This window comes from Habropoda laboriosa, unplaced genomic scaffold (assembly GCF_001263275.1).
Source record: "Habropoda laboriosa isolate 0110345459 unplaced genomic scaffold, ASM126327v1 scaffold40, whole genome shotgun sequence".
NCBI lineage: Eukaryota > Metazoa > Arthropoda > Insecta > Hymenoptera > Apidae > Habropoda > Habropoda laboriosa.
This window is the reverse complement of record NW_017100231.1, coordinates 4121081-4142182: the sequence shown is the minus strand read 5'-3', so window position 1 is coordinate 4142182 and position 21102 is coordinate 4121081. Positions and strand designations below refer to the sequence as shown.

General features: G+C 42.2%; 1 protein-coding gene across 1 annotated transcript in view; it reads left to right on the top strand.

Annotated features, from left to right (window-relative positions):
• The window catches only part of LOC108571565 (transcription factor SOX-6), a 159332-nt gene that overhangs the window by 63838 nt on the left and 74392 nt on the right, over window positions 1-21102 (top strand). The window contains 1 exon segment of the mRNA XM_017933635.1: window positions 11714-11933. Coding sequence (XP_017789124.1) covers window positions 11714-11933 — 220 coding nt within the window.

The following is a 21102-nucleotide window of genomic DNA, read 5'->3' as shown; positions in this document are numbered from 1 at the left end:
GGGAGTTTTCAAGAGTCGGGGGGTTGTTCGGAATTGTATTTGGGGGGCTGGGAATTTGTGGTTACGAGGTTTATGGAGTTAACGGGGTGAAGTGCCTTTTGTGGAGATATGGGAAGGTGAATCTGTTGGTGGTGGTAGCATTTGGGAATTTGTAGTACGAACTTAGTGACATTGCATCCGGTGTTTTTCAGGTTTTCATTGTTGGTACGGTTTAGTGTTGTTCCAAATTTTCTCGTGAGAATTGAATCAGTATTTTTTCGAGCCAGTATATTGAATGAACGAAGACACTGATGGTAGTAGCGCCTCAAGATTTGAAGCTTCCTCTACAAAGTTTCTACCTGAAGTGCGGTATTTTAAAATTGCACTTAATATATACCAACCTACCAAAATCCAAAAAAGAAACAATTACTTAAAAATTAATTCTAACTATGAAGTAAAATGTGAACTTCCAACTACTAACCAAAATTTCACACTACCAACCTAACAAAAAAAAACAAATAAAATTGCACTTAATATATACCAACCTACCTAAAAATTAATTCTAACTATGAAGTAAAATGTGAACCGAACGAACACATTTCTACAGCAAATACTCTTCCAACTACTAACCAAAATTTCACACTACCAACCTAACAAAAAAAAACAAAAACAAAGAAACAATTACTTAAAAGATGCAAAGTGTGCACTTTCCAACCCATTAATAGCCCGAACTAAAGGAAACCACACAAACACGAATTCAGGAATACCAACAACGCCCCACAAACTGACCAACAAATCGATCTTCAGCGTGCCATTTAAACAACACAACTTCGTTCGTTAGAAAATGGCGTTGGACAGGTCCACCTGTCGCGTGTCGTCCATCTATGGTTCTCCTTTCTCCGATTCGTGGACGACAGTGGCGGGCCGACATTAATTAAACGGCGCCAGGAAGCGGCCAGTCAGCCGGGGGGAAATTAGGCCGGCTCGATCCGCGAGCGTTCCTTCCTGTTTCCCGGATTCTCGCCGCGACCACGATCTCTCCAAACAGGCCCGTATTACGCAACGTGTGTCTCCTCCACCTTCTCTCCGCCTCCTCAATCCTTTTAATTAGCCGATATTGTCCTCTCTCCAGCTTGGCGGATTCGTACCGCGGCGTGTTGCAATCGCCGCCGCGCCTTTAATCTGCCGTTGTCTTCCGATTCCCCGGCCTATCGCGCGATCCGACACAACTTTACATAACCGGTAAATATAGTCCGAGAAAAAGCGGATCCCGTTTTTGTAGATCGTCGCGAAACGGTTATCGCCTAACGACACGTATCGAAATTTATTGTACCGTTCGTGCTTTTTTTGGAGGGTTTCTTCAGGCCCGTTCGATGAACCGGTCCGATGGCGGATTTGAAGAATCAGGTGGAGCGATGGTAATTCGAGGCGACGGTCGGAGGAGAGAAAGTGTATTTTGTGGAATTGTTTGGGAAGGTTTGAGTGACATTTTCGGAGCAATTGAAGGTCTTTTTTTGGTTTCACTTTGAGACGGAATTCTTTTCAATTATCAGTTTCACTTTTGAAAGCTGTATTAAGTTGATTTGACGAGGGAAAGTGTTTTATCTGATAGAGAAAGATTATGGTAAGATTGTTTGGAAGGTTTGAGAAGCTTACAACTCCAATTTTTTCTTTTTTATTTGACTCTGAGATGGATTGCTTTCAATTTTCATTTTCACATTTGAAATTCGCGCCTTGCCCACGTGATCTCTTTGCAGATCGAAGAAGTGTTATTAAGAGATTAATTATCATAATCGTAAAGCATCGAGCTAATACTGATTTCAAATCGGTCCAAGCGAATTAACACGCTCGCTGCCACCAAAAACTCTACAACACGCTAGACAATAAATTCTAGACCGCATACGCTGCGTCGATGGCAGCGAACACGTTCAACGCGGGAGAAAAAATAGATAAATTATTTGAAAACTCGAAATATTCGTCGTATCGCGACAGAATTGATGGAAAAGAAGAAGCCCTGAGATTTTGTATTCTCGTGTGTATCGGTAGCGGTGAATAAGAACGCGAACCGCTTAAATTTGGCCCCGCGAGAGTGGGCCACAAAAGCGTCCATTGTTCGTGGAGCGACAAGATCCACAGATTCCAGTCGTAAACCGAGTCTTCGTTACCGAACGGAGATCCATCCGTGAAATACAAAGAGAGGCGAGCGTAAAGGAAGTCGTCGGAAGACGGGAGCGAGGGCCGGGCAAAAAAACAAGGGGTCCACAGAGGAGAGCCTGAAAATATCCGACTTCTCGGCTCGGGGACAAAGAAACGCGTCCGTGAAGAGGACGATAAGAAATCGGACGAGTCGCCGTTTTATCCTGGACTTCACTCCGCTTTCGGATGCTGTTTAAAACTAAAAACGTCCAATGTCGAGGGAGAGAGCTGAGTGAAGTGTTAGATTAAAGTCCAGTTTCCATGGAGCGTTCGAGTCTTCATTTTGTGTCGACTCACTTTCTTTAATCTACGAATTCGTGTTTTCTTAGTTTTGTTTCTCTGTGAATTTTCAGTGTAATCCTTCAACAGACGAAGTATACTTTATTGAAGTAAGCAGAAGTTTGCTCTGCGGTAGGATGATACAGGCGAATTTCTATGAAACTTTAAGAGTCTACCGTTGCTGTCTATCTGTTTTCCTAATTTTACGAATTCAGATTTTCTTGGTTTCGTTACTGTGCGAATTTTGAGTAGAGTAGTTCGATCAACGAAGCATATTTTGTGCGATTGGAAACAGGCGAGTTTCTATGAACCTTTAGAGTCTTCGGTTGGCGTCGATTCATTTTCTTTAATCTACGAATTCGGGTTTTCTTAGTTTTGTTTCTCTGTGAATTTTCAGTGTAATCCTTCAACAAACGAAGTATACTTTACTGAACTAAGCAGAGTAGGCTGATACGGGCGAGTTTCCACGAAGCTTTACAGTCTTCAATTTGTGTTCATCCGTCCTTGTAAATTTAAGGATTAATATTTTTGTATTTTTACTTTTGTCTAAATGTTGATTGTAGTTTAACCGATAAAACATATTTCATTGAACTGAGTAGAAATTTGGTCTTTGATAGACCGATACAGGCGAGTTTCCATGAAGCTTTAGAGTCCTCGATTCTAATCGATCTATTTCTTCAAATTTAACCCTTTGAGAAACTCCGAATCATTTTTCTACGGGCTACCAGCTACTCCGAGAAGACACTTTGTAGGCGTTCAATTTTTCTTAAGAATATATCTTACAATGTCGCCGCAGCAGCGACAATGGAGCACTGTTAGTTCCACTTACAATGTCGCCACGGCGGCGACAACGGGGTGCAAAGGGTTCAGAATTCATATTTATCTTTCATTTTCGTCTAAATTTCGATTGCAGTTTGATCGATAAAACACATTTCGTTAGATCACGTAGAAATTTGGTCTTCGTTAGGCTAACACAGCCAGTCGATGATTCAGTAGATACGAAGAATTACCTTCCACCGATTTTCGGGTCGAGCGCCGAAACTCGTGGTATTATGAAAAAGCAGGGAGAAAAAGAGAAAAGAACGAAACGGATTTATCACGAGTCACACGGGGTGCGTGTGTAAGTTATCGGCGGGCCGCGCGATTAGTCTATATTCAACGATATCGCGGCGGTCACGTAATAATAATTGCTCCGTGTAATCAGGCCCGTGAATGAATTGATTCTTTGTATCGGCACGACGGGGACGCAGGAGGTTTTTCCGTTCCCACTGGATATACCCTCATACAATGTACAAAGTCGAGACTACAGAGTAAAGATTATCCGCACGTGGCTAATTATGGATTGCCACGATGATTGCTGGGCTGAACTCGCGTTTCGTTCTCGTTTCAATAGTTGCGTGTATGTGTGTGCCGTACTCACACAGGAAATTGACGACTTCTTTTGTGTTATGCTGGATAAAAACTGAAGAATGCAAATGGAGAAATACAAAGTGGACGTAAAAAATTCTGAATCGATAAAGGACGTTAATGTTTTAATTAATTGCTCGTTAAGGTGCACACAGTAGTGCTATAAATTCTGTCTCTAATAAAAGTGAGTTTATGTGACAGGTGAACTGAAACGGAGAATAATCTTTTAACAGTCTAGATTAGTAAGGCAGATTAAAACTATTCAAAGTGAGCATTTTTTTTTTTAACTATCCACAGAGGATAGTTAAACTGATGAATACACTTTTCTCTCCGCGTTAACGGTTTCAGAAAATTGAAAATTTGTGACATTTATAGAGTGCGTTAAAAGCAGTTCTTTTTAATACTTCACTCCGTGGTAATTACCGAACTGACTGGATTCGAGTTTCGGTATTTAACTCGATAAAATTATTTCGTTTTGTGGGACAGAGCATGTAGCAAAATTGAGTAATGATGGTAATTTTAATTTTTTATAAATTTTGATACAATATCGTGTCTTAAAACACTTGCTTCGTTTGAACGAATAGCGATACATTTGTCGGGTCAACCGGAATCAAGAAGGTTACGTGTTACAATTACATCAGGAGTTTATCTTCCTTTGTACTCGAGTTAATCAGCGTCCAGTTTATACAACAGACGGCTGTGTACCTCGATTTTTGTCCAAGAGACAAGCAGCCTATAGTGTTTATTTGACTTTTGTATTTCAAACAGCGTCGTTTAGTTTCTCTCTTATGACAGCTCTCGTGTTTACAGGTTTTTGCAAATGGCGACTGTATCTGCGCGATATATCGTCTATCCGCTGAATTCAACGCGTTTTTTACGCATGAAATTTTCATCGCTTATCAATCAATGCATTAAAAACAATAATTGCACTGACATTTCTTGGTAATAGAATAAAATTGAGAAAATTACCAAGGAACGAAACGAAAACGAAAAACAGAAGAGCAGAAATGTTTCAGGTGATTGTCCAGTGCAGTCAGCGTCTCAAGAAGAATTCGAGAGCGAGAAAAATTCAAACGAAAGACACGAGAGAGAAGAGATAGAGAGAGACAGAAGGGAGAGACACAGAGAAGAAACAAAGAGGAGTGACAGAGACAGAGTGGAGAGATAGAGACAGAAAGGAGAGAGAGAGGAGAGAGAGAGAAATAGAGAGATAGAGAGGAAAGAAAAAGGGAAACAGAAGGGAGAGACAAAGAGGAGAGACAGAAGGGAGAGACACAGAGAAGAAACAAAGAGGAGAGACAGAGACAGAGTGGAGAGATAGAGACAACAAGGAGAGAGAGAGGAGAGAGAGAGAAATAGAGGGATAGAGAGGAGAGAAAAAGAGAAACAGAAGGGAGAGACAAAGAGGAGCGACAGAGGTGAGAGACAGAGGCAGAAAGGAGAGACAGAAGGGAGAGACACAGAGAAGAAGCAAAGAGGAGAGACAGAGACAGAGTGGAGAGAGAGAGGAGAGACAGAGAGAAATAGAGAGATAGAGAGGAGAGAAAAAGAGAAACAGAAGGGAGAGACAAAGAGGAGCGGCAGAGGTGAGAGACAGAAGGGAGAGACACAGAGAAGAAACAAAGAGGAGAGACAGAGACAGAGTGGAGAGATAGAGACAGAAAGGAGAGAGGAGAGACAGAGAAAAATAGAGAGATAGAGAAGAGAGAAAAAGAGAAACAGAAGGGAGAGACAGAGTGGAGAGACTAAAAGGAAAGACAGAGAGCACAGACAGCGACAGAGTAAAGAGACGGAGAGAAGGGACAGAGAGAAAGATTAGAAAGGAAAGGAAACGCAGGATGTGAAAATAAACTCATGGTGTACACGACCTCTCGGGAGTTTCAGTATCATCTGCCAAATATGCCACAACGATTCGTCCACATGTCTTCCATTCTATAACTCTCTCGTTTCCCTTTCCTATAACCTACAACGGGAGTCGTCGTCGTAGCGTCAACAAAACGTAGGAGAAGTCCATCCAAACATTCCGGCGATGATTGAAACAAAACTGTCGCGTGGAAACTCGTATGCGACGTTCTGGTAACACAACCCAGAGAGAACCGTAAGAGAGGAGAAACGTGTGGCAGAACGCGAGGTCCCCCGAGATGGCGTGTAATCATTGAAAGCGAACCTGGTGAACTTGGCAAGCGAGTGCATACGAGACCGGATAGATATCGTGCCAGCCCTGCCTGCTCGCTCTCTTCTCTGGCCACACGCCGCGCTCGCTCGCTCGCTCGTTCGCCGCTATCCGGGCCAAAAATTCTTCCAAAATTCAGCCAACTGTACGACAACCCGCACGTACGTGACGTTTCACCCGCTTTTTGGAATACATTCAATTCTGGACGGGATAGAAATACTTGTTTTTAAACGGCCGATTCTGATCAACCGCGAGGAAATTGCACGCTTCTTAACACGTTCGTCGCCCAGCGTGAATCGGTCGAGTTTCTCGCGGGGCCCAAATCCGATAGTCGGAGCGCAAGAACGTAAACGGAGCGATTAGCTGGAATTTGCGTTCTATGTTACCAGAAGAGGAGACAAATTCTCGAACGCCAGGAAGCGAGAAAAAACGTAAAAAAGACCAACATATTGTCCCAATTATCCAAAATCACCAGAAATGTGTTCCAACTGTTTTAACGAATACCATGCTACGTAGTATAATGTTATATTTTATTTTAAATATAAATTAATGTATATTCCATATATTCCATTAAATTCTTGTGTTACAAGTGGGATTTTTATAAATTACTTGTAAAATCCTATTTAATTGGGGGGCCCCCACGGAAGCATACCCGTCACCCAGATATGGGTGACGTGGCGACGAACGTGTTAAACACGCAGGAGGAGCATTCGTCACCTGTTCCTATCGATGTCGAATCGTAGTTTGGTTTTTGTGGGTTTAACCTGGTAACTCTCTGCAATCCAAGTTTTCTTCGTTCGTGAGAAAATAAATTAGGGTTGATAACAATCTTACATTTTCACGAGAGAAGCAAGAGTTAATGATTATTGCAAGGAAATAGATTTGATTTTGATGCGCTAGCTTCTTCAGGTTTAACTTGTTAACCCTCTAAAATCCCACAGAAGCAATTAACGAGAAAATAAATTAGGGTTGATAACAATCTTACATTTTCACGAGAGAAGCAAGAGTTAATGATTATTGCAAGGAAATAGATTTGATTTTGATGCGCTAGCTTCTTCAGGTTTAACTTGTTAACCCTCTAAAATCCCACAGAAGCAATTACACAATTGAGCAGTTAATTAATGATTGTTATAAATAATAGGTATAACAATTTAACGGAATAGTGTAGCAATAAAGAAAGAAAATGAGATTCATAACGTTTAGATAAATGGATTCGTAACTTCCAAGTCACTTGACGTTTTAGAGGGTTGATTGAGAACGACGAGTTAACTCGTCACTGGATGAGCCAGCGTTTAGAAGGTGATGGCTCATTTTTAGTTGCACCGTTGCGCCTGCATTGAGCGTAAAATACATCATATTCTCATTTGCAAGGGGAAAAATAAAGTCACTGGTTGTAGTTTTTGCACATTTTTGATATTAAGGTAGTTTTTGTGTGTGGAGGTGTGTTATTAGGTCATTCGAAGATTGTTCCCTCAAGTGATCAATCGAGTTCTTTCTTGTTAACTTAGAATTCGTGTAATTCTTGTTAACCCTTTTACTGTCCACTGAACCGCATAATATGGACAGTTTGAACTCGCTGATTCTTTGATACAGAAAGAAGTCTACCTTTCAATTCTAGTGAAAATAATTAAATTAAAAATATTACTCAAACATAAAGAATGTAACCAAAAAAAGGGACGAATTCGTCATTTCTTCGGACGATTAAGTTAAATTCACTTTGTACTTGTACACTTTATGACAGTGAACGTGTTAAGTTACGGTTGGAGACTCTAAGCGTTCTTATTAGGCGCTAATTAAGACGAACGTGACATTTCACAATTCACGAATTAACAGTAGAAAACAGATTTGTGTTTGTGGAATTTCGATCGATAGTTCAAATATTAATTTCACAATTCACGAATTGACACTAAAAAAAAGATTTGTATTTTCAGAAATTTCGATCGATAAGTTCAAATATTAATTTCACAATTGACGAATTGACGCTAAAAAAAAGATGATATATTTTTGGAATTTCTAATCCAAGGAATTTCTCATCTAAATTCAGTTAAGTAGAAAAAAATATTCCGCACAATTCACGTGTCAGATTCACTTCGAACAATTTTACTTGCCAACAGTTCCTTCAGCAAGTTATTCAGGTGATTGATAGTGGAAATTGAATTCACCGTTCGACAAAAAAGAAAAGTAAATGGAATGTTTGCGCGATGAATGGTGATAAGAGGTGAGCGAAATTTTCGGTTCATCAGATTCAACGTTGTGAAAGAGTGACGCATATACTAGGCCCATTTGTTCGATAACAGGAGCGTTGTTATTTTGTAATCATTCTCCGCTTAGACATCTGTAGCGGCCTTTCAAACTAAATCAAACAACACCGGCATTATTCCGCTGCTTGAAGACAAATCGCAGCTGTTATACCACGAATCATTAAATCGGTGGAAAGAATTGGATCGCCGATACTCGATGAATTTCGCCGCGTGTATTCGCCTGTTTTTTTTCTCTCCTTTCTTTCTTTTCATCGCGATAGAAAATCGAACGGGTGAATGAAAGAAAAAATTGTTAAATTCGTTGCGAAATATTCTCCCTTTCGTTCTCTTCCATTCACCATATTTTTGCCCCCACCCGTTGAAATTAATTTTCAAAAATAAAGCTTAATTTCTAAGAGAGAGAGAGAGAGAGAGGACGGTGTGTACACGCGTGTGGAATTATTAAAACGGCCGCGTACGCATTTAAAAACTCCTACATTATTATTACATGCTCCACTTTTGATACTAATATCTGCTTGCCAACTTCCACCATGCGTGTCACGCGTGTGCAGCCATTTAATGATATAAACCGAGAGAGTACACGCAGCAGATAAAAGTATCGTCAATTTCATAATGAGCGTGTGTTCCGACTGAAATTATGTTAACGCGTCTTACGATAAAAAGTGAGCAAAAAGTGGCAAGAAAGAGAAAACGATTAGGAGGAGACTTCGTTCGCGTACGATCGATCTCCATTTGGGAAGCTCGTTCGAGGCGCTATATTCGCCCAACTTGCAATTTTGGGCGAATTTACGTTTCAGTATAAATCACTTGTGCAGCGAAATTTTCATTCGGTGATGGCCCAAGTAATCCTCCGAGAGAAATAATAAAAAAAATGCACGCGTGTGTACCCAAAAGTAGAAACTTCGGAAAATATTTCAAAAAAGTGTTTGAAATTTTAATCTTCGATTTTATTGGCCGTGATCTCGAAACAAACGTTTTGGAGATAGGCCGCTACTCCCCCGATAGCCTCATTGCAGAGATAATCTGTACGAACAAGTCTTTTAATCCTTTCGCTATTAATATCCATGTTAGATAAGCCAAATTGTAAATTTCACATTCCTCTTCAAGAAAACACCAATATTTTACAAAAATTACTATATCGCAAACAAACGGAGTTACGTTACAGTTGTCAATTACCAGAAAATAATACCGACTCCACGGAAGATCGTTCGATCGTTCAATTACCGAAACGAGCTTCTTCTCGTCCATTCCGGCCCCTTATTGGGTGACCTTATTTTTAACCGCGTGTTCGACGAAAATAGCGGTACAGCGTTGAAATTGGCGTGATAAAAGACGCATCACCGGTGACAGCGGTCTATTTCTGGCCAGCCGGAAAGGAATAAGCGTTAGGGAACGCATGTGTCGTCGTAGAGAGGAGGAGGGATGATAATAGGGACAGAATGAGCCTTTTGTTGCCTGATACCGAGGTCAACAGGCGCGAATAGAATCTTGTAACCGCCCACCGAGCGTTATTATCGGCCCGTGAAAAGAAAGGCACGCACAGCAAGGGCCTTTCATCGGCGGGCAAGGATAAAAGACGTTTCTTCGATAAGTAACGGTTTCATGGAGAGCGATTTTTGCCCGGTAGTCAGACGAGCCGACAGAACACTGTGCACTGTACGGTGCACGAGGTCTAATTAAATTCCTGTGCAACGTGTACAGTACTCGTATTTTTCTTTTAGCATTCCCTTTACGTCTTAACTTGCAATTTTTCTGTCTCCTTTCTCGGCTTCTTTGCACCTTCTGCATTCTTCTGTGATTTTAATCGATTTTGCTGGGGAAATGTGCTTGGAAGATTTGGGGAGGCTGGCTGTGCAGGAATTCTAGATAGAAGGGGTGCAATTTGGTCCAAGTTTGCGGGTATTTTAGATTTCTGGAGTTGGAATGTGTGGCATGGTTCTGAGAAGAAATTTAGGTTTGGTGAGATGAGGAGGAAATTCTTGGCTCTTTGGATTTGTTTGGGTGCAAGTGCACTGGAACAAGCACTTTAGCTTATGTGATACATTAAGTTAATAGTGAGATGTTCGTTGGACATTTTTATTGTGGAAGTATAAGTTTCTCCAATTTATCTAATGTACAATAATTCTTGGACGTTCTTTGTCAATGAAAAATTCAGTCATCGTAGAAGCCACTTCGTACTGTGGAACCACAAGTTCCTCCAAGTCACTCGACAACCATCTCCAATTTACCTGAGTATTTATAATAATTTTTGGATGTCCTTTATCAATGAAAAGTTCAGTCATCATAGAAGCCACTTCGTACTGTGGAACCACAAGTTCCTCCAAGTCACTCGACAACCATCTCCAATTTACCGAGTATAATAATTCCCAGACATCCTCTATTAACGAAAAATGCTATCGTAATAGGAAGCACTCAGAAACCAAAATGACTTACTTTTAAAATGGCAAAACTTTTAGTACCAAGAAATATGATCACTACTCAACCTTCCCTTATTAAAATGAATTAGACAATCGCTGTGCCTACCGAGCGCCTCTCAAGACGCTCCATCCCGAAGAACAGGAAATTCATGAAAAAATCACGAACTCACCCTGAAAAATACCGGAGAATCTCCTCAGAAAACTAGAATGCACGACTGTCGGAAGCCTAAACTAGGGTACCCAGCCTTTAAAATGCGCCCGTCCCTTTAACCGTTGACCCCGTAACGAACTGGATCCGGTTCCGGGCAGAGCGACACGTATATTGCCCCAGATTCGCGGTAAGCAAGGTGCGGCTCTTTCAATCCTCGTCCTTATCCTCATCCATCCATGCGCGCGCGATGTCCTTCACGATCTCCTCTAGCCAGACCGGTGTGCAGAGAGAAAGAGAAAGAAAGAGAGAGGTCCATCGAGCTGGCTGAACGCAGGCACAATGGCTTCGTATCACTTATTCGTGGTCCATTTTCCTCTACATAAAAGCCGAGAGGAACGAGAAGAGCTCCGGGCGTAGACCAGGAGGGCACTTTAGGGGGAAGAAACGAAGTAGGATGGGTTAAGGTGGGGCAGGTAGGGGTGCGAAAGAGAGAGAAGGAAGCTAGAACACCCCATCACGGGGGCAAACACTCGGGCTACCGTGATTGCGCGGCCGCGACCCTATCTATTATTCACCTGGCTCCCGGCCCTATGTACGCGGACCGCTATCCCATTCCAGAGGCCAGCAGAGCCACTGGAAACTCTTGCTAGCACGCGAATAGCCCACGTACGTCGCTGATCTACCTACTCTTACCTTTCTATCTCCGTGTTTCTCTCTCTCTCTCTCTCTCTGTCGTATGCATACCGGTGCAAACTTACAGTAAGAGACCAGAGAGAGAGAGAGAGAGACTTGTGTATGTGTACGTAGGAAAGCGTAATTGACCGTGGTTCTCTGATGGTGTACGTTACAGCGGAGGCGTCGCCAGCGTGGCGAACACCGTGCCACCCTCGCCCCCAGCCTCTGGAAGGATGCAGAACACGGAAGGACAGGTACAGCAGGACGGCGCCTCAGCCCTGCACAGGGTCCTCTGCGCGGAAAGCTTCGCGGAGAAGGAGCGCAGGCTCTCCGAGATGATCCTGCAGCTGCAGCTGCTCAGGGAACAATTGCTGCAACAGCAAGATCAGTCGAAGGTAAGAGACTTCTTCTCTTTTTTCAGTAGGAACGAGTGGATGATTTTGCAGGCTGTGTGATCGGTCTTCCCATCTTTGGTTAGCTTTCTTTTTTCAGTTTTGTACCTCTTGTTTGAAGTAAGACGGTACGTGTAATAGGTGTAACTGTTTTTCTGTGGAAATTCGATTAAACCCTTTGACTGTCGCGCACTTTCGCGATATTCGCGTGGTTGTTATGCTGATTGACCGAAATAAGGAGTATATTTATGTTTTTGGTATATATTGATAAATCTGTGAGAGTGTATACGTACGCCTTTCGTAGTCAAAGGGTTAATTAAAGATTCGAGGCCTTCACGTTTTACTGTTGAGTAAGCAGTGTCCTTATAGAGTACGAATTTAATTAAACGATAGGGTTACACAGGTTGTAAAATGTGAAATTGGAGTCAGTGAATCAATTTTTCGTTAGAAATTAGACGACAGGTACATAGTTACGATAGCTTTTCTATGGCTGTAACTTTATAATAAAGCTTCAAACGACCTATGTCCACACGACATTTTTTTCTCACTCGTGTCCATAGAATACACTGACGAAGTTTGATCGGAAACAATTAGGACACCCTGTACATACTATTGAGAATAGATTATATTTGGAATTTTTTCTTTCCTACTGCGAGTTTCTCTACTTAACGTAGGCCCAGGCCGGGCCATAAAAGCCATGGGTCCGCTGACCGTGAAGCGATGCCGAGTATATAACAAATGTTTTTCCGCATTTTAAGCAGTCGTGTGACAACCCCGAACTGGGTAACTGTTTTTCACTCGGGTTTTCGCCTCCGTTCTTTTGTATTTCATTTCTATCAATAAACGTTTCTTTTCTCTGCAGTCGATTGAATCAATCTTTATTCGCCAATTAAAGATCCTCAATACATACAAATAGAAGCCTTAAGAGAACTGTATAATGAGAAAGATTAACGTTAAACCGTCCTTCTGGTGACATATCTACCTATTCATCTTTCTAAAGTTAACACACTGGCGTCGGGACGCTTAGAGCCGCGCTTGATTTCGCGTCTTTTCTTTCAATCGCGTCACGTTGGAAAAAACTATTTAACCAATCAATATTTTCCAAAGAAATTTTCCTTCAATCCGTGAAACATTTGTTACGGCATTACTAAAGAGAAACAGAACCATTTACAGCGCTTTGTAAATTTATTTCGAAACAGATATGTGAAAATCTCAATGACGTATTTCAAGGGAAAAATCGTGAACGACTAACGTGTCAACGGAGAAAACGTAATCCGTCGAAAAATCTCAAGCGTCGAATTCTTCCTGTCGCCCACCATTCGTACGCCCGACAAAGCCACAATGGCGCATACCTGACGCGCCATTGGAACGCGGATCGATTTTACGCGCGCGTTGGGTCATGGATCCCAGCTGAGAGGAGAGGACGAGATCTCCGCTATAGTTGCGAATTATTTTCGTCTAATCGAGGCCACCAGAGAAATTGATTGTCTGCGACATCGCGGTTTGGCAAAGCTAATACCGCCGATACAAAATTCAAACGGTGCTCGCGGTACGTGTGACGAGTGGGGGCTCGCGAATAATCGCGTATCACGCGAGATTTATCGATCCCCGCGACGGTGGGGAAAGAACGTCGAAGAGAGTGGGGTGGGGAAGAGGGGCTCTAAATTTACATATCGGCGGGCTCGAATTTGCCGAGATCGGAAAGGGGCTATCAATAGCCGATAATTTGTCTCGTACTATTAAGCCGTTGCCGTGATCCAACTCGCCCGTTACACCGTGACATTTATTTCAGTAGCGAGCGTGCGCGGAGGGAGATCCGTTAATCTTCCGCTGATCAATCTCGCCTGCTGATGTACGTTTCACTTAGCGGCCACACGACGTGTACCAGCGTGTACGAATAGGGATTTAATTAACATAACTACGCGGTGTTATCGATGAAAGTTGTGGATAGGTACTTACGCGGTTTGTGTGCAAGGGTGTTCTGTTTCTCAGGAACCGGAAACGTTTAGTTGGCGAACGGATGGTTGTGACCGAGCGGGTTAATCTTGGGTGAAAAATTGTCCCGTCGGGTTATTAGGTGTGGAGATTGTGAACGTGCGGGAATATTGAAATTTCGAAGGTTTGTCGCGTGATTGAGGTGATAGGTGTGGGTGTCGGAGGTTTATTAACTTGACAAAGTGGAGAATTTCGTTTGATGTAGCGAAGGGAGTCGCGTTTGTCAAGCGGATGGAGATTTGTTAGGATATTTTGTGAACTGGAAATTTGATTCTTTCGTGTTTTGTGGAATTTTCGATTCTTTTAACCCTTTCGTTGATTTTGCCGCTTTGGAAATTTTGTTTGCACCGTGCTATTGGCGCACTTCTGTATTAATTTTATCCTTTGCACTGGTTCACCTTAATTGAATGAAACAAATTTTGAAACGATACGGGCAACAGAAACGATTTTGCGAAAATCTGTCGCAGCGAAAGGGGTTAAGGGAGTGAAGTCGATTTATGAATTTTCGTGATCTGAAGAAACTGTTTGTACAGTATTCAATCTTTTAAGATTTTCGTGAAAACAGGAATATCGGCTTTGCAGATATTTTAAATCGCTCCGTCTTGTTTTTAGAATAAATTATTACACCGAAGGTACTACTAATATCTACTGATACAATATTGACATTTCTTTCCAGATGTTCGTGATTTTAATTAAATTTTTTGCAAGAGAATTTCATTTAACGCGATTAAACAAGCATAAAAGTATCAAGGATTATTCTGGAATTGATCAATTTTTTAGATTTTCTCTATTCCCTGAATTTAATTCTATCTTTTATCTAGTTTTAGAATAAAGCTATTTTTCAAGTTCTTTTCTGTTCTCCAAATTTAAGTTTTATTACCTTCAAAGTTACTCTTATTCTTCCAATTTAAATTCAGAATATTAATAATTTCGACATAATAAAAATATTTAGAATAATTATACAATTTTTCACTAAAGTGTTCATTACTGTACTTCTTACATAGAACTGCTATAACAGCTATACAAACTTCATTTCTCAAAATCTAAATCTCTCTGAAGTTCTAAATCTTCAAAAAATTTTAGTAATTACCTGAAGCAATCCTCATTTCCTCAGAAAACATATCAACGTGCAATTTCCCTCTCAAAAGCACTCGTGACACGCGAAATCTCTGCATTCCTCGCGATTCTATTACAGCTAAACCTTCCCATGCTCTATCGTGCGTCCAAAATCTAAACTTCCAAATCGGAAAAAAATTTTACCAATTATCCCAAGCAATCCTCTACTCGCAATTTCCCTCAAAAGCGCTCGTGACACGCGAAATCCCCGCATTCCTCACGATCCCACCTAAACCTTCCCATGCTCTATCGAACCTTTTTCTCCTCGTCCTAAGAACACGTTACGTGATCCTTCTGTTATCGAAGCCTCTCCATGGGAGATCGAGAGACCCGGACAATGCTCGATTCTCGAGGCGACGTCCCAATGGACGATCCTATCGAGCAGGTACCTATATCGCGATGACTGGATGCCTCTCGCGACCTGCAAAAACCGCGGGTCATCGCGTGGAAAGGCGAGAATCGCCAAGGGAAACCTGTCTGTCCGCAAAAATTCGAGCGCGTGCAGATAATGCCCCGTCGTATTACCGTTATTATGCCAGTCATTTGCGTGAGCCGCACACGCGCGCTCCTGCTGCCTCCTCTTCTCGAGAGCCTCGCGGCGCGGCGTCCTTCTGCGAACGGCGGGGCCTGAGCAAACACACGCTCGAGAAACTGCTCCAGGATCACCAGGTATATATATATATACGTACTACCTGTACGACGATCGTTCCTCCGTCTCGTGTGCGTCCCGACGCCATTGGGATCGTCCGGTAGCTGAAGTTGATGGGCAGCGACATCATCGGCTCTGACAGATTTTCAATTATGGGTTGTGGAAGAAGAACGGCGAGACGGTGGAGCTTCTTCGTTACTCGTTGATGATGTTAATTATGGACGGGGTAGATAGGCTCGTTCTTGACGTGTTGTGTGGCGTAGCTGGAGATTGGTTATTGATTGTGGAGTAGAGAAGATAATTCTTCTGGTTCGTATTCGTTGGACGCGTTGTTTGAGTTCGTGGAATGGGTGAACTTGAGATTTCTTGGGTAGATTATAGGAATTGTTCGTTTACTTTTTGGTTGATTAGTGTAATTTGAACGTTCTTCCTGTAGGTAAATGTAGTTGATGGGGAGAAGTGTGCTGCTGGGTGTGGTAATTAATTTGAAGCCTTTTTTCAGGAAGTCTTGACGATTTTATCGAATAAAATAGGTTATAGTTTTTTAGAGAGGTATTGGTAGAGATACTATATTCATCTCTGCATATTCTAAATAGTGTTGAGTTGAGTATGGTAGTGCACCATACAGTGTTCATTATTAAAGTTATCAGAGTTATTATATTCAAAGAACGTCGGTTGTACTTTGGTCATTCTATAAAAGTATTTAACTATATCACGATAGGTGTCTTATGGTTTCTTCATTCGTATTACTATTGCAATAATGGAAGGAGGAGGTGTACAACCTTATGCATAGTATTGCAAAATAGTAGTTATTTAATTGCATACGGAAGGGACACATGCATTCGCAACAGCAATCTCTAGACCACAATTTCACAAAGTTACCCAAAATTACCCAAAAATTGGCCCCTCATCCTCACAGACTCCCTAAAAATTCAACCTAAAAAATCCTACATCTTCCAAAAACACGCCAGAAACAATCACACCATCGACAAACCAGCCCCAAACGAAAAAACCCTCTAAACCTCGAGATCTCCTCCAGAGCTTCTCCACGAAGGTTCCTCGTCCCGGTGCAGGGCGTATCTGCTGCGTGTAGAATGATTGAGAGCGTGGTGTGTCGCCGGTCGTAAGGGTGGAGAACGTTTTCTCGTCGGCCATTTCATCGGCACCGAGTGAAAACGTGTTTGTCGGCGGCGTTTGCGCGGCGCGGCGGTGGCCGCCTCGAGAGGTTAGCCAACGTTAAAACGGAAGTGCGACCGTGAAGGAAAGAAGAGAGAGAGAGGTGGCTGGGTATACTACCGGGGAAACGGAACAGAGGCGAGCAGAACGAGAAAACCGTAGACGAGACGAGGAGAGGTAACACGACGAGAGAAAGAGAGAGAGAGAGAGAGAGAGAACGTAGGAGGAAGGCGGTAGTCTGAACGTTCTCCTCCTCTCGGATCCCGGAGGGCGTATAGTAATGTTCGAGTTGGCAGACTCGGGGTCGAGTGGGGATCTCCCTCTCCTCGGTTCCCCTCTCTCGCTCTCTCCCTAGCTCTCTTTCTCTCTTTTACCTTTCCACCTGTTATGCGACTCTGTGCCATGCTGCTGCATTGGCACAGGTGTGCGGCCACGTACTCGTTTCAACGCACACACTTCCCTCGAGGGGCTACACCTTCGACCTCTTTCTTCCTCGGAGGCAGCGTGCATGCGCTTACCTCTCTCTTCTTTTCTACACACACACACTCTCTCTTCTTCAGCCTCCTTTCCCTCTTTCTTTCGTGTTTCTTCTTCTTTCTTTTTTTCCAACCTTTCTCTGCCCTCTCTGTCTGGTTTGTTCCTGTATTGGTCGAGTTTCCGTGTGGGGAACGTATCGCGTGGGCGGCGAACTCTCTCTCTCTCGCCGCGTTCCTCTTACCCGAGGCGCCTCCGCGGACCTACCTATACCCTCGTGCACCTGTGCAGGAGCATATTGTCACGCCCAGTGGCTCGAGCGTGCGGACACGGTGCACCGGCCGACGCGCCGCTCTCTCCCGACCACCAGTCAGCTACTCTTTTATTTACCGCCCCGGCCCACTCGCTCGACAAGTGACGCGCACCAACCCTACGCTACTGTTGCTGTTACGGCTTCACCGACGTGGAACTGTGCGGGATTCTGTGCACCTGGGAGATGAAGGGTAAGTGTCGTCGATGTGGGGGGGAAGCTGATGTTATTTTGGAAGTGACGTGGTGCAAAGGATTATTCGGTAAAGTGGGTAACAAAAATATACTTATTTAAACGTAATGCTTAAACTAATTTCAAATGTAAACTACATGATGCGCGTGCAGAGAAGGTCTACGACAAAAGGCCCCGTGCCTTTTTCGGGGCTCCCCTAAGTAGCCCCTTTTCCCTGGGAAAGTCCCAGAAAGTGGAGGCGCGGGCCTGCATTGCCGAGGCAATACTCTTGTCCTCGAGGACAAGCGAGATCTTCGCCTCGAGGGCCAAGAGTCGCCAGGCCTAAGTGCGTGGCCCCCCCGTGGCGGTCGCCACATTACGTTTGGAATATGGTGATTAGGTGAACAATGATGAATCGGCAGGGCATGTTTGTTGTAGTAGTTTTGTGAAGATGAAGGGGATAATCAGGGAGTATTTCTCTTTTTTTTCTTTGGAAGTGTAGAAATATTGTGGGAGAAAGTAGATCATGATGGAGATAATTAGGTGAATTACTTATGGTTTTCCTTTTGTTATGAAGATTATGGATAAACAGAGAGCTTTTATTTTCAAAATATAGAAACATTGTGGGGATGAAGGAATGTTGAAGAAGTTTGTGCATTTGGGAGATGAAGAGTAAGGTTTAATGTGTTTTGGATGAAAGTATTGTCAATCTGGGAGGAATTTGATCTTATGATTGAAATATAATGGTTAGGTGAACAATGATGCATGGATAGGGGATATTTATTATAGTAATTTTATGAAGATGAAGGGAATAATTAGGGAGTCTTTTTTTTTTGCAAAATACAGAAATATTGTGGAGATAAAGGAATGTTTAGAAGAAGTTTGTGCACTTGGGAGATGAAGAGTAAGGTTAGGTGGGTTTGATGTGTTTTGGATGAAAGTATTGCAAATCTGGGAGGAGCTTCATCATGTGATGGAGACAATTAAGTGGACAATAATGATTAAATAGGAAATATTTGTTATGGTGATGTTATGAAAATGGATATAAAGATAAAATATAGTATTTCTTTATGGTGCTGAGGGAACGTCTAGAAGTGTACTATTATAGATTGGAATTGTAGGTTAGATTAACTGAATTATACCTGGGACAGCTTCATTGAAAGTTTCAACTGATGGATTTAAATGGAGATTCATGTTTGATTAGGTTAGGATAAATTGGTTTAGGAGGTTTAGGAGTATTGTTAATAGCTTAGAACTAGATATTAATTTAACTTAAAATTAGAAAAGCTTCGTACTTGCCAATCACGCGATTCAAAGTTAATTTTCTCATAAAATTCATAAATTTAAATTACCTGTTTAAACATGTAATTTACTTTACAAGATACTATAATAGGAAATCTCAGAAATTCGACGTATTCCCTAACATAAAAAATCGGCCCCTCTAAGTACAGTCGATACAAAAAATATAGCGAGGTCGTAAAATTAATTAATCGTCAAAATTTACAAATTAGAACATACATCTGATAAGAAAAGAGCCTAAAACTTCAATCAAAAAATATACTTTACCTTTCTTTCAGTTCCAGTCGAAAAACGTAAAATGTCATCTGACCTTAAGTGTAATAATATGTTGAGTATAATACATGCAGGGTATGCAGGGGTCACTGACTCGCCGGCGATTAATTTCTGTCTCTCCTAATCGATTTAAAAGATACCACAGCAAAATGATAGAAAATCCGTAAAAAAAAAACAGAATCTCAATACTGAAACCTCCATTTTGTAATGAATTTAGAAAAATTCCCCCTCCCCTCCACTTCTCTATAAGCAGTAACCAATCGCAGTCATATTTCGTCCATTTCTAACCTTCAAAGTTCGCCGTACAGTCGCAGATATAAATTCCAAGTTTTTTCAGATTCTGAGATTCACAGTGAATGGTGTGTTTAATGCTTCAATTTACGACCACACGAAATTTGGTCGACCGTTTAGAATGCATCGTTGAGAAACTCGCTCGAACACGCGATCCAACTTCATTCATCGATTCTCATTCACCGGTAACTGCGACCTTCTTCCTTACCTGCTTGGACGACACACACACCACACACGCGCGCGCGAGACTTCAGTCGTACACGGATATTTGATGACACTCGACGAAACTGCGACAGGTGAGCGTGAAATTTCTGCTTGCTGTCTGGTACGCTTATCTGGCGTGCCTACTGTGTCAGCGATTAAAGCTGAATCCTTTGAGGCGAACTGCACCGACGCCACTTTTTATAAGAACATCAAAGCGACGGGCTTTGCGTATAGTTTAGAGACTTTTCTTCTTTTCGTGAATCGTTCACGAAGCTCCTATTGGTATTGGATATTTATACGCATCGGGGGATTTTGTTATAGGCGTTTTCTGCTTTGGCCGATGGAAATGGTAGAAGGGAAATTGTTTTCGATTCCAGAATAAATGGGAATATTTGACAGTATTTCGTATCATCTCGATACTTTTTACTTATTCAATCTGTTTTACCGAGCTACTCTATTTCACTGCGTCTTTACCGTTAAATTATTAGATATATTTCTTACCTTGTTTAATTAACGAGGGCAGCGATGAAGTGCTTCTATAACAATTCGATGGCAGCCATTTATTCTTACGATCCGATACTGGCTACGTCGACCGACAAACTGAACGCGTCCCGTGTAGGGCATACACGAGTGTAAACAGAATAAGAACTTATTATTGCGCCTTCCGTTAGCAGCACGCGACATTGGAATAGTTTACTTTCCATACTACTATCGAACACACTCTTCCAACGAAAATAAAACTCTCCAACATTTCGACCACACAACATTCCATCGTCTAATTCGAACAAAGAGTTCGACAGCTAACCCAACAGATTACCCATACACCCAACCCAACCACGAAACAGACAAATTTCCAAGCACCGCAGCTACATACCCACGCATCCGTCACAATCGTCACTTTCCCCCCTGAATAAAAAAAGCTTTAAAAAAAACTCTCGCACGCACTTCACTTTCACACGCAAAAACATAACCTCTCCAGCAAAGAATCCCCCAAAGGTTGAAAAACTTCCTGAAACTCGTTACACTCGCGAGACACTCAAGGAAACCTCCCACTCTGTCGTTCTCACTCTACAAAACAAAAACAACACTACACACACACACACACACACACCCATGCAGACACAGAGAACAGATCTAAATACGATCTTAAGCAGAGAATTCTCGAAAGCGACGGACATCGCGGCGTATTTCCGCGCGACCGTGCCGTTATTACA